At 50.9% G+C, this 14,271-nt stretch overlaps 1 protein-coding gene across 5 annotated transcripts in view; it reads left to right on the forward strand.

Annotated features, from left to right (window-relative positions):
- IGSF9B (immunoglobulin superfamily member 9B) overlaps positions 1-13,978 on the forward strand; it is a 49,826-nt gene extending 35,848 nt beyond the window's left edge. For 3 of the 5 annotated variants that reach the window (XM_058544781.1, XM_058544782.1, XM_058544785.1), the window contains 2 exons: positions 7,303-7,424; positions 10,449-13,978. In XM_058544781.1, coding sequence (XP_058400764.1) covers positions 7,303-7,424; positions 10,449-10,651 — 325 coding nt within the window. In that variant the 3' untranslated portion in view covers positions 10,652-13,978. Of the gene's footprint in view, positions 1-181; positions 272-1,018; positions 1,065-7,302; positions 7,425-10,448 lie in introns of those variants that run through there. The other 2 variants (XM_058544783.1, XM_058544784.1) reach the window with 2 other exon arrangements.
- The last annotated feature ends 293 nt before the right edge of the window (positions 13,979-14,271 follow it).

A 14,271-nucleotide genomic window follows, 5' to 3' on the forward strand; every position in this document is an offset into this window, starting at 1 on the left:
TGAAGGCTGGCTTCCCTGGATCACCAGGCCAGGGGGGGTCCTGTTCCCAACCTCCTGCCCTTAGCAGCCTAGTGAGTGCCAAGCCCCTCCCACGGCCTCTCCAGGGGGCGAGTCCTGGAGGCTGGGAGCACAGTCTCAGGTCTGGAGCCACATACCCCACCCCAACCTGTGTGCCTCGCAGGAAGCTGCAGACAGACAGACAAACAGACAAGCTCCTGTGGTCAGCCTGCCTGAGAGAGCACACTCTAAACTGTAGCAGCTGGTATTCCAGGTACCAGAGTCGGCCTGGACGCCTGTCTGTGCCTGTTTTTCTCTTGGCTTTCTTCCCCTGCCCTCCTCCTCTCTCCTCCTCCTCCTCCCAGCTCCTCCTCCTCCTCCCCTTCCTTCCTCCTCAAGTCTGTCTTTCTCTGTCTGCCTTCCTTCTCCATCTTCTTTGGGTTGGCCCCACTTGCTCAGAAGAGTCTGCAACGTCTCTGTAGTGCCCCTAGTCCCTCCTGCCCTCCCTCCCTCTCTCTCCTTCTCTCTGGTTCCGTCCTTTGGTCTCTCTTCTTGATGTGGCCACCTGTGCAGGGGACCTGAGCAGAGGAGGCTGGCCTGGTGGTGGGCGGGGTGGGAGACGTCTGAGGAGGAGGAGCCCAGCGTCCTTCCCCTGCCCCATTCACTCCCACCTTCTCTGGTACCTGGAAGTGCAAGCCACACCTCCCACTGCCGCCCTGCTCCTGTGGGCCCGGGGAGGTGGAGGAGCGCTCTGGCGAGGCCGCCGGACAGGCGCCGTGGGGACCGGGCCTCTGTCTGTGCAGGAGATGCTGTGCGCCGAGCCCTGTCGTCTGTGCTTTGTGCCGCGCCCTCATCTGCTTCGTCCCATTGTGCCTGCGTCTGGTCTCTGTCTCTCTCCTCTCCTCCCCTCCACCCATTTTCTGGCCTCGCGTGTGGTTCTCTGGTCCCTGTGCCTCCCCCGGGTGTGCGTGGGTGGTCCCGGCGCCTGTGTTGATAACGCTTTGTTTCTGATTGATCTCAGCTATCTGGGCAGTGTTGTCGAGACAAGCCTCTCCTCAGCTCAATAGGTAAGGGAGCTCCGCGGCCGGGCGGGGCAGGGCGGGGGGGCGGACAGGCGGACGGGGCTTCCGCAGGGCCATCGCTTCCTTGACAGAGGGATCCAAACCATATGCCCTCACTCCTCTGTGGGGCCGGCAGCCTCCGCTCTTCGATTCCCCACGGCTTCTGGGTTCCCCACATCATGCTGCTCCGATGGCCCCACCAGGCCATGCTCCGCCCCTCCTAGCTGCAGCTTCTGAGCCCCATCTCACGTGTCAAGCCCTCTCCTGGAGCCTCCTGCCGTTTTGCTCACTCAGACACCTCGCCATGCCGCTGCCAACACACCTAGAGCTTCCCACAGAAGCCCCTTGGGACAGTGCATGCACCCTAAGGGACCTCGAATGCCTGAGGTCTGCTTTGCATCTCTGCACCCTTGGAAACCTGTCTGGGGCCACACTGGTGTCCAGGAACCGCCCCATGCCCCATTTCTGCCCTGTTTTCCCAGCAGCCTCAGGCACAGTGTCCCCACCTTCCTCCCTAACCCCTCCAAAGACTCAGATCTTCCCCTGGTGTTGCTGGTCCCTCACCATCTTCTTGGGATCTTACTAATGTTTGGTCCTCTCAAGGAGCACAGGGTTGGGGTGGCCCAGCTTCTTCCCCAACAGCTGGGTCTTCCTCAGGACCAGGTCACCTATAGTCCTGTCAGGGTGAGGTCAGGGACATGTCACCACTTCCCAGACTCCCTGCATTCTGCAGCCGTTCTTGGTGGTCCCAGGACTGAGATGTGGACCTTGCCCTCAGGTTCCAGTTGCTTTAAAGGTCCTGTATTAGCCACCCCAGCCTCCTTGGGTCACAGCTCTAGGGAAAGGGTCTTGGGAGGAGCTGCCCAGGGGGAGAGAATGGGCTTCCCCCTGGCAGAAGGAAGTCGAGTTGGCAAGAAGAGAGACACGCAGTGGTGGTGAAGTACTGAGTCCTTCCTCTGCTCTCCGCTGCGGTTGACTCCTCTTCCAGCATTCTTCTGGATGAAGGTCTCAAGAAATTGGGTATTTTAGAGGGGTGTCAAGTCACTTAAAGAGGCTTAGGGTCACCTGAGACTCACTGTCTCTCGTAGTGAGTAAGAAGATGCTTCTTTTTGCCACGGACACCATTGCCCATGCTTCTGGGAACAAGCAAGTGCAGGCACAGGGCACTGGAGGGAGCCAGAGGGCCTCCTTCTGGGTGCTCCTGGCTTCCCTAGGTGAGAAGCATCTGCATCCCTTCCCCACCTAGAGATGTCAAGGGGGCTGATGATCCTGACTCAGGCCTAGAAATGTCCTTCAGTCTTAAGAATGCCCTTCCAGAAAGAGGACTGCTTTGTCATTTCTTTACAATCTGCAGCTATAAAAGTGTTAGCAGCCCAGAGGTCCTGCGATTGTGTGTGAGGCCGGCCGATGCCACATGTGGCCTTAGCACAAGAGAGCACGGAGGATGTCAGGGTGTAGTGATGAGCTCACCTGTGCTGGGGGCCTCCTGCAACTTGCTGAGTGGACGCTCTGGAGTGGCAGTAATGGACCGTCCTCCACCTTCCCTGCTCTCCTTCCCTGTCCCCTGATTGTGACCCGTGTCACCCCCTGAGGTGTGATAGCTCCAGGACCAGCTCTCACTCCACTCTCAAGAAGTGCCTGGACCCCATCTCATTTGTTCCTGTCACTCCCTTCCCTCGACCGTTGACCCCCTCACCCCTGAAGTCCCCGCTGTGCCAGTTCTGAGAGAGCTGAGCTGTCATCCTCTTCCCACTGTGGCAAACCCAGAAACCAGGGGTAGCGACGAGGGAGCATTGTCTCCTCCAGCCTGGCGGCATCCCCAGCCTAGGAGATTAAAACCCTCCCCAGAGCCTTGAAGTTAGACTGGGCGGTGCTGGGCAGCAGGAGCCACCACGTGCTCTCCGCTTGCTGGGAGCCTCCCGGGTGGGCGTAGCTGCTGGGCCATTGGGAGCATCAGGCTCCTCTTCAGACGCTGTCTTCATGCTGCGCCTTTGCATGTGTCTCCGCTCGGTCTTGCTTGGAGAAGATGTGACACGTCTTGTCTCCGTCTGTTCTCGCTCTGTCCTATTTCCTTCAGTTCTCTCCTGTCCTCTGTCCCCACACCTGCAATTGTGTCCCGCCTCCACCTCCTTTCTCTCTCCCCTCTGTCTCCTCTTGCTAACTCCCATCTCAAATGGGGAGTTGTACTGCGGAGGCCTGTCCCTTTTGGGGGGGTGGCTGGGAGGCCATGTGGTTTCCTCGGCTTCCTGTCTGATAGCAGGAGCAGGCCTGTTGTCACCTCTCCCTCGAATCCCCTCTCCCGTTAATACCAGCTTTGGTCTCGATGGTGTAGGTGGTTTGGGGAGCATGGACGGGGCCCCCTTTTACTAGGTGAACCCTGGGGAGGAGCTCCCATTTGGAAACAAGCCTCTCCTGAGTTCTGTACCCAACCCCACTAGGAGGGCGCCATCTGCGGGCAGAGCCGAGAAGGAGCTGAGCTCTGGACTCCTGGCTTTCTGTTTTGTACATGGACAGTGGATTTACCTTTTTTCTGGCCGCACCTTGTCCATGGGTGGATTTCATTGGCCTCCCATCCTCAGTCAGACAAGCAGCGTCTGTTCTTGGGCAATTGACAAGAGGAGGAAAATGCTCTTTACTGCACTGCTTCTGCCAGTTGACGGGGCTGCCTGCAGACTGTCGTCGTGGTCGGCTCTTAGGGCAATAAGGGCAGGAATTATCCAGTGGAGTCTGACTTTCCTGCCCTGTACTTTGCCTACTTTTGCACCAGCCTGTGTCTTTCCTCCACTGCTCTGGGAAAGCAGAGAGCTAAGCAGCTCAGGCCTCTTGAGCTAAATGGTTGTGATTCGGGCTTTGTATGGAATTTATGAAGAGAGAGAGAGTGTTAAAGTAAATTGCAGGCAATTTTTGGTAGTTCAGAACTTCAGAGAAACATCACTGGGGTGCAGAGAAACACAGAGAACTGGGGTTTATGAGTAACATGATATGGAAGATCCAGAAAAACCTGTAGGCTTTGAGGCCTTCAGCTTTCAGTAATATTCCTACTTCCCGGGAGAAGGAGAACCCCGGAGTTTGCTGGATTCCTGTATGTTTTAGAAGAATTGCGGCCGGTTGGAAAGAGCACTGTGATGTCATTTCCTGGGGAGCCCAGAGTTGGGTTCTGTTCTACTGGGGGGACCTGCTGGTCACCTGCATTCCAGGGGAAGGACGGAACAAGCTTCCTACTCTCTGGGGACACTAGCCCCAAAAGCTTCATTACCGGAAGTCACCTGGTGGGCTGGACATTGGCGGGGACACGGCCACCCTTCCTAGGAAAGGGAGGCAATTTGTGTCCAAAGGCTGTACATGCTGCAGGTCAAGACTGTTGGACCACATTTCATGTCTTGTCTGTATAATCTGCTAAAAATAAAGACGTATTTTGCGTCCCCCTCCTTCTTGTCCTTCCAGACACTTGCTTTTATTTTTTTCTCCTGCATTGGGAGAGTGTCTTGGTGTCTCCAGGAGCCTTCTTCTGTCAGTTTTCTGTGTTTGAGCACTGAGCCAGAAGTGAAAACAGGGGGACAGCCAGTATCCTGGAAGGGCTGGAGCTTGGCTGTTTCACCAGGGAGAGGTGGCTTATCCTCCTCAGTGCCTCGGTGCTGTTGGGGGATTTTTGCCTGAAGACATAACTTCAGCCAGCTTTTCCCCTCCCTGGTCGGCCTTACCTGGCTGTGCCGCTGAAGCAGAGAATGTCAGTGACTGTGGCGGTTAGTGCCTTCCAGGGCAGGTTGATCTCTGGGGGGAAGTGTGGAAGCGTGTTTTGTTCTGTGTAGCTTCTATAGCCGTTTCCACTGAGAGGAAGTTGGAAGAGCAGTTTAACCTAATGTTGACAGTCTTGCTTCCATCACGTCGTAAATGGATTATTGGACAAGCTACATAACCTCTCTAACTTCAGTTCTCCATCTGAAAAATGAGGTCAATGTGGTATTTACCTCTTAGGGTTGTTGTAAGGATTAAAGAAAATTATTGTAGAGAACATAGAACGGTGCCTGGCATGGTAAGTGGTAAATAAATGCTATATGAGAATAATGATAGTAGTTATAATATATTGGTTGTAATAATAGTAATAATATCACACTGGGACGTTTCACCTGGCTTCAAGAATCCCTAGGAATTTTCAGGGGCGCCCTGTCCCAGTTTCTCTCATGCTCTCGTGTTTTGTGTTGTTTAGGCACTGTTCCCTGGGTGCACGTGCTTGTCATATACTTCCTCAGACTGTACATATCTCACCTTGTATGGTCTTTCTGAAGAGGATGGCAGAACCAGGAGACAGCTGAACTGAGCAGTGGATTCATATCTTTGATTTTCCTTTTAGGCAGCAGGAAGAAGCCTTAGTCAAGGATGAGAAGGGGGTGAGGACATTGCACTGGCATTGGAGTCATGCTCCCTCGTGCCCTAGCCATCTCCATCCTTTGTCTGCCTTCTACATTCCCTCCCAGCTGCTGCTGCTGCTGCTGCTGTATGGGGTCTCTGTGGGTAGACTATGGAGTTTGTGAAAGAGGAAGGAGTGGGGAGTTGGCAGATTGGGTCTCTGGGGGTAGAAAACCTGACTTCTAATGGTGAGTCGACTTCTTCACCATGAGACTGCATGTGCGCATGTAGGTGGGGCTTCTTAGCTCTGTGCTATCAGTGGGCTGCAGAAAATCAAGAAGTTGTCTCTGACCTGAACTTTGGAGCAGCTCCTTGATACTTTATTTACTAAAGGGCTATGGAATGATGACATCCATCAAAGAAGATGGAGGTTGCTTCATTGCCAATTAATGCAGGAAACCCCAGAGACCAGAGGCTTATCTATAATTAGTCTGGAAGTTTTTCCTTCCCTCATCCCTTCAGAGATACCCAGTGTTGGGGAGATGTGGCTGCCGTCTTCCTATCCCTCTATCTTTTTACTTCAGACTTGAGGCTTGCTCACCACTGGGATGTCTTTTCCCATCACACGGTTGGCTGTCCTACTCATTTTCATCAGATTTACCCAAAATTATTTGCGATGGAGATGGAAGAGGGCGATGTGGGGATTGAGGAAGAGTGTGATGGACCTCCGTCCACATGGCCCTGGAATGCACCTCTTCCCCTGATTTCGTGCTAATGCCAGCACTGTTGGGAAAGAAAAAGTGACCTGTCTCTCTCGCTTTATTCCTCAGGCTCCAAGTTTGGCTTACTTTGAGAAGAAATGGTATTGATAACATATCTTCTAGATTTTCTTTTATGACTCCTGAAAAGTTCTCTTTAGTATGTACAGATTGTCACAGACAGTCTCAGCTCTCAGCTCTCTTTAGTCCCCTTTGTCATCTGGGCTGCACAGGCTCCAGTCAAATTGCTGACTTTGTTCTAACCATGCAGTTGATCCATCAGGCAAATGGCAACATCGACTCCGCAATTGGAGGAGAAAGAGTGACCTATGTACATGGTCTCCTCTCCCAGTGACCTCGGTTTCTCGGTTACATCTAAAAATATAGATATTCACTGGATACTTGCTATAGATGGCAAGGGTTTTGCAAGGCTGCTAGACTTGGGCACTCTAACCATCGTCATCTACTTCAGCTCTTTCTGTTCTCTTACATAACTGGTGAAATGTGAGCCCAGTCTGCAGAGGGTCAGGGAGACACCCTGCTGGAATGTGGGTAGATGATAAGTATTTGTTGCTGTTGGTTGCTGGGATTTGGCCTGAACCTTGTAGATGGAAGGAAGAAGCCCAGTGAAGCTGGGTTTTATATACCCTCCATCTCTGGGCACTGGGTTTCTCGTTTGGCCCTGTCCTCTTTTCTGGAGGAGGACAGGTAGTTGGGATTGAGGTTGCTTGCTTCCTGCTTTAATCTGCCCTTTTACGTTTCATTTAAAGGTCTTGATTTTGATGGTTTCTAAGAACTTCAGATGTTGAGGCTGCTTCCTCCTGTGACCTTACTCCTCTCAGCTTGAGTTATGTATGATGAGCCTACTATTAAAGTCTCTCTCCCTTTCCTAGGTCTTCTGATTGCTCTAAGATTGGTTTCCGTCTGAGGTAGGCCTGCCGCTGCTGGAGCTTTCTACTGGGTTTTCTCCCTTCCAGGAGCAATAGAAAGGCAGGTGTCAAGGACCATTGTGGACACCTGGACTCTGCAGAACTCTCTTCTCTTCTCCTCTGGGTCAGCTGTTTGGCTTTCTTCCAGTCCCTCTCCAAAAGCTCCCTCTTCTGGGAGCTGACCTGTGCCTCTCTGATTGTCCCTTCCAGAACACATCCACCTGCACCTGGGAATACTGCTGCACCTGAGAGGCTGGAGGCTCTGAAATACCAACGGATAAAGAAGCCCAAAAAGGCATCCAAGGGCTCTTTGAAGTCAAAGAAACGATCCGGTAAATGGCGGAGAGCCCCTGCTCTTCTCTTTCCACCTTGTCTAGCCGTTATCATGGGATTGTTTGCTCAGGATCCCAACCTTGGATTTTCTCTAGAATTCAGCTCACCAGCTTATCTTTTTATTTGTTTCTCTTTAACATTAATTTTCAAACAATACATGAATATAATTTTTATGTATAAAATGAGAAAGATAAGGTTAAAATCTCTGATTGCCCTCCCAATTTTGTTTCTTCCCACCTAGGAACCTCTCAGGGGTATGTCTGTGCTTAGACCCTTTCTGTGTATACACTTTTAGAAAATATATTGTTTTGTTTCAATGTATTTTTTAACAACATAAATAGTATCTTATTTTTTTTCCATTCTGCAATATGTCTCCTTATATATTTCTTCTCTATCATTTCATGCCTTCTATTTGGATGTGGGAATTATGGGGTCCTACTCAGTGCTTAGATGACATCGTGGCATGGACCTAGCCTCTGCAGGTTGAGCAGACTTGTCTCAATGAGATGGAGTGACATCTTATCTCGTAGAAAGGACACCTCTGTTGACATATGTCTGATGTTCATCTGGCAGTGATAGGTAGCTTCTAAGATGGTGCAAAAATAATGCAGCCCTTTTTTAGACTTAGAAAATTCCTTAACGTTTATCATATACCCTCTTTTTTACCAATAGCTTTAGAAATGTTGTGACAGGCTATCAGAGAAGACTGCTGAACAGTTTCCTTGCAGATCTTTAATGACTACCATGGAGTGACTTTCTTGGAGTCACATGGAGGCAGAGTTATGGAAAAGTGTGATACAGGGGCCCCTTGAAGCTCTAGGAGACAGTGAACACTTATTTCTCACTTAGTGCTGTTGTCCTATTAGTTTATAGAGGGGACCACTTAGAGAAAAAGGAAATGAATTTTTTAGGGCTTGGGTGAGAAATTGGAGCCCAAATCTGAATTTTCAACCCATTTAAGCCCATTTCAGCTTAAGACCCATTTATGTACCTGCCACCTGCCTATCTATTTTTTTTTTTTTTTTTTTTGTAAAAAAAGTCACATCAGCTCTTCTTTCTTGTTCTGTTTCTAGTGGTCTGGTTCCCTGTAATATGTTAACGACTCTCAGATGTCTATCTTTAGCCCAGATCTCTTCCATGAGTTCAAGTCTCATATGTCCACTTGCCTGCTGAACACGCACTTGGGTGTTTTGTGAGCCGTTAAAATGTCTCGAATAGAATTATTGATTATCTTCTCCAAATTTGCTCCTCCTCACTTCTTCCCCAGTGTCATAAATAGCACTGCTACCTACCCAGTTGCTCAGACTGCTTCAACTGTGGTTCGTCTCTTGCTCTTAGGTCTTACATCCAATGTATTTGGTAAGGTCTGTTGCCTCAACTTTTAAAACATGTCCTGAATCTGACCACTCTTTTCTGTCTCAACTGCTAAAAGTAAATTCTGAGTCACTCTTATCTCCCACCTTGACTATTGCGATAGCCTTCTAGCTGGTTCTCCTGCCTCCCTTCTTGCTCCTTCTGCAGTATATTCTATACACAGCAACCAGAGTGATCTTCAGAAAATGTAGTCACATCCTCTTTTAGTTATGGCCGTGCGTGCACACATGCATGCATGCATGCACACATACAAACACACTTCTGATTAAAACCTTCCAGAAGCTTCCCACTGCAACCAGAACAAATTTCAAACTCCTTATGATACCTTGTCTGTCTTTCCTGCCTCACTGTCCTCTGCTCATTCTGCTTCGGCCACAATGGCCTTCCTTCTTCTTCCTTCCTCTGTCCTCCTTCCTTCGTCCTCCTTCCTCCTGTCTCCAGAATGTGTCACTTCTGCTCTTAACTCAGGGCTTTCACATTTGCCATTCCTTCTGCTGGGAACGCTTTTCCCTTAGATCTTTGGAGGGCTCATAATTCAAGACTCAACTCAAGTGTTGCTCCTTCAGTGCTTCACTCAGTTGCTATCACATCACCTGTTTAATCTTTCTTTGTAAATCTTTAGTATCTGAAAACTTAATTTCTGAATTTTTTTAGTCTCCCCACCCCTACACAAAAGTATAATCTTCTAGAAAGCAAGGGCTTTACTGCTGTATGCCCAGAAGGGCCGTGGGGCTAAGGAGCGGCCTTGAGGGTCCAGGGCAGGCCAGGCCTGACTGTTGCATGTAATTAAAGTCTTTAAAACCACTTTTTTTTTTTTTTAATTTTTTTGTGAGGAAGATCAGCCCTGAGCTAACATGCATGCCAGTCCTCATCTTTTTTTGCTGAGGAAGACTGGCCCTGAGCTAAAATCTATTGCCAATCCTCCTCCTTTTTCTCCCCTTTTTCTCCTCAAAGCCCCAGTAGATAGTTGTATGTCACAGTTGCACATCCTTCTAGTTGCTGTATGTGGGACGCGGCCTCAGCATGGCTGGAGAAGCAGTGCGTCAGTGCGCACCGGGGATCCGAACCTGGGCTGCCAGTAGCGGAGTGCGCACACTTAACCGCTAAGCGCGGGGCAGGCCCCGTGATTAAAGTCTTGTGTCAGGTCTGTCGTTGCTTGTGGGGCAGTGAGGGATGGGGGTCGAAAAAATGTATCCAGTCCCAACCTGTTCTTAGAAGCCTTGATCCCCAGTGCCTAGGATGAAGCCTGGTATCCAGGAGGCACTGAAAATGGAATATTGATATTTCTTTAATAAAAAAAAGAGAAACATTAGATAAGAGATATTAAGTGAATATATTCAATATTAATGAAAGATAAAATAGAAATGCTGATTGACTAGATGTATGCCTACAGAAAGCACAGTCCCATGAGTCCAGCCTCCTTGCCCCATTAGGACTGAGGGAGCAGACTCGGGGAGCTGCTGCCTTCGTGGCGAAGGAGATGGTTTCTCTGCTTCAGTCTCCCATCAACTTGCGTGACTCCTTTCTCTTAACCCTAGACACCTGGAATATATGCCCTGGCAGATGAGAAAGGAGAGTGTGAGGCTGTGTCCGTCCTTTCCACTCCGTTTTCTCTTCACTGTTTTGTGCACCTCTTCCCTTCTCCCTAGACGATTCTGCCTCCCAGCAGCTTCCAGACTCTCAGGTTCTGTGGCCTGACGAAGCTGTCTGCCTCCGGAAGAAGAAGAGACATTCTCGGCCTGACCCCTTTGCCCGCCTGTCAGACCTGTGCCACCGCCAGCTGCCGGAGGACCAGACGGCGATTCTCAACAGCGTGGACCACGATGACCCCGGCCATGCCACTCTGCTGTGACGCAGCCCAAGTCTAAGTGTTCCCAGAGCGAGAAGGCTGGGCTGAGGGTGGGGGAGGGATGTGTGGCAAAGGGTGTGCGAGCCTCGTCTGCCTCTGTCGGCTGAGGGTTAGTTTCGAGGGCTGCTCAGACCTTTGCATGTTCTCTCTCCAGCCAGAGCAGGAGTCTCCTCCAGCTCCTGGCCTGCTGGCCTCTCTTTGGGACAGAGGGCTGGGGGCAGACCTTTCGCCAGGGTAGGGATCGGGAAGTGAACAGGGGCAGGGGGAGTTCTTCCTCCTCCCCACCTCTTCCCTCTTCACTAGATTGATTTTTCTTACCTCTTCAAATGTCGCTGGAAGTGAAGAAGAGGAAAGCAATGGCTTTTACTGCTCTCTGCTTCTGTTTCAGTTTTTCAACTCCTGGAAGAGGGCTGGGCTTCCATCCCATCATCCAAACTCTACATATATATAGATATAGATACAAATGCAAATGTATGTAGTTTGTGGGTTTCTCTATGTGTATGTATATGTACATTGGAGCAAAGTGCTGTTTATTTCCAGGGTCAGTGAAAGAAGGAGGAAGAGGGCAGCAGACATCGGGTTTGTGAGCAGCACTGGCAGGGAGCTGGCTGGGTGCCCTGGTGTCTGTTTTGGGCATTCTTCCTCCTGAAACGGGATTCATGCCTTCTCAGCTGAATTCACCATTTGTCTCTCTACCTTCTCCCATCCGGAGCAGAATGAGAGGCTTGCCATGATTGCCAGCTGCCTGCTTTAGGGGTTCAGCAAGGAGTTACCACAGAACTAAACACAAGCCTTTATTTCTTGGTTCCTGGGTGAAGAAAAGGTGGCTAGGCAAAGGCCAGACTGGCATCTTTCTTCTGCAGTTTGGCTCATGCTACAGAAGTAGAAGCTGCTTAGCAGCGGGGCTGAGCAGGCCCCGATGCACAAATTAGAGCTCATCCGTCAGTCCCTTCTGGTCCAGCCAGGGCGAGGAGCCCTGTGGCCAAAGGGCCTCCCATTCGGGAGCCATCTGTGCTCAGCACCAAGCTGCCGCGGCTCTATTTATATCCTGTCTGTGGCTCAGCACCCTCTGGAGTGCGGTTCCAAAGCTGCTGATTGGATTCCTCCTTTCCTTTTGTGGGAGCTAATTCCCCAGATTGATTAATTGCCGCTTGTGGGGAGCCCGCCTGCGACTCCCTTCCTTACTCTCCACGTACTGCCTGCTGACTCTTCTTTGCCCAGGCGCCCTCCTCCATCCTGTGGACCTGGGCACCAATGGGATGGGATCAGATGAAGCTAGGCAGCTTCAGATTCCTGGGTTCTAGGGGCACTCTGCACCCTCCTTCTCTTCCCCCAGTTCTGTTAATGTGGAATTGGCTGAGGCATGGGAATGAAGGTGAAAGGAGGGGTAGGTAGGGGCCTGGGCTCTGATCCTTTCTCTGCCAAAATCTTGTCCTATTTCAAACTGTTAGCACCCAGAAGCTTCTGTGAGGTCATCTTCTGTGAGGGACTAAAGATGTATCTCTCTCTTCCAATAAGATAATGGTGCTGCCCAAGACAAGGCAGACCGCCCTGAGGGTGGTTGGGGGTGCATCTGGTCTCTCTTGTCCCCTCTTGCTGTGCAGGAGCCTACCCTTCCAGCTGCCTGAGAATAAAGGTGGCTATCAGGTTCCTTGAAGTATTTCCTTCTTGGTGCTGCTGTCTTGGTAGGTTTGGGGACATCTACCTCTCCCCAGTTACCCTCTTGGACATTGGCCAAGTCAAAGCAGTAGGTGCTTCTGCGAGTTCATTGCAGTTGCCAGTGGCTCAGCCCAATGACCTAGGCAAGGTGGGGCCTCTGAGAGCCGGGAACCTACTCCTTTCTGGGAGCTTCCATCTTAGGGGATGAGTTCTTCTTTGCTGCACAGACCCCGGTGCTTCCTTTCTCTCGCCTAGCGAATGGGGACCAACTCCACCCTTGGGATTCTGCCACACAAGTCACACAACCACAGTTCATTTCTGAATGTGACGGGTTGTGGCAAAAGAAGTGGAAGGGGGCAGAGTTTCTGGCCCTTGTCTTGTTGACTGCCTCATTGTTCTGGGGCTAGGGTGGAACCTGGACTTTCTGGCTAATGCACTTCTCTGAGCATCCAAATCCACTTGACTACTGGGCAGCAGCTCCAGCGAAATGGGAGAGCAGAGATCGGGTGACTCTGTCTTCTTTTCTGAGGCAGCACTACCTCTGCCACCATGCCCCAATAAGTGATTCACGAGTACCTTTCCGGGGGCATGTGAGGGTGCATGTGGGGCTCCTACCGGGTCACTTTGTAGGCTTTGTCTGTACTCTCATGGAGTGTTGTTTCTCAACCATTGTGGATCCTGGCTGGAATGTGAGGCTGGGGTAGCAGGATGAATTAGGCCAACCTTTCTGAGCCCCGTGCTGGGAATTCTAGGCCCTGAGGTTACAGAAGAAGAGGAGAAGATGAAGTAGAAAGCGTTGCTTCTTTGGGATGTCATACAAGGCTGAGAGCCAAACTCTAAGCTGAGGTGCCTCAGACCATGGCTGTTTTCCCCGGGACCCACCGTGAGCTGTTTTCATGGCTGACACGGGTGCTGGCTTCTTTCTTCTCTTCTTCCTCTGGCAGTGCCCTTTCCTCAGCTCATCAGGCCCAATGACTGGAGCAGTGCTTTTTGCTGGCCACTGGGTGGCACCTGTGTCAGGATGTCCCCAAGGCTAGAGAAAGGACACAAGGCCAACCTATCTCCTGACAACCTCAGACTCGTTTCTCCTCCCAAGAGGGCTTCCTTCTTGTGACTGTATCATTAGAGGCCAGCAGACTTCCAGCACCCTGGGAGCTATTTCATCCTTGCTTTAAGGACTGTGATGGAAATTGGCAGAATACAGTCCCCTTGGTCCATGTGATGAAGGGTAAAGATGTCATAGGTACACGCTTAAGTGCTGAGTGTGTGCACGTGTGTGCGGGTGTGATTGTGAATGTGTGCATGGTGGGATGTAGCCCTTTCTCGGGACCAAATGTCCTTTGTGCTCTGCCCCTGAACAATTGCAATGAACACTCTTAAGCTTCCTAGGACTTTCACACTCCACTCTGTGGGAGATCAGATGTCTTCCAAACTTCCCCTTTTATGGTCTGGTAGCTTTGCAGGAGAAGTAACTCAGATAAAAACCTATTCCTGTGTCTCAGACTTTTGTCTGACCTTCATTCTGCATCTTGGCTGGAAACCACAGCTGTTTCAGGGTTAGGTGATTTGCAGACCAGAAAAAGGGTAAAAGGATTCTAGAAGGGGCTTGAGGCTGAAAGCACTTAGGGGGATCTGAGACTGCAATTATTTGGGGGAAAACATGAGCAATAAGGAGAAGGCGAATCCTGTTTCTTGATTGCTGGCTGACCACACTGAGTGGGTTTCCTGGCTTGAGTGGGGTCATGTGCGTGGATGTCGTTTGTGGCCCCGGCTGAGCATATGCTGGTGACCTCGGCCACCACGTCTCTCAGCCTAGCTCCCTAGCACCTTTCCTCAAGAGATGGGGGTTTGAGAGGTCTTCTGAGATTCTGCTTTCTCAACAGACAGGAGGCTTCATCCCCAGGGTGGGCAGGCTCTGTGCCCCCTCTGAGGGACCTGAGTCCCATGACTGTGCTCTTGGGAGA

The sequence above is a fragment of the Diceros bicornis genome, chromosome 7 (genome assembly GCF_020826845.1).
Source record: "Diceros bicornis minor isolate mBicDic1 chromosome 7, mDicBic1.mat.cur, whole genome shotgun sequence".
Taxonomy (NCBI): Eukaryota; Metazoa; Chordata; class Mammalia; order Perissodactyla; family Rhinocerotidae; genus Diceros; species Diceros bicornis.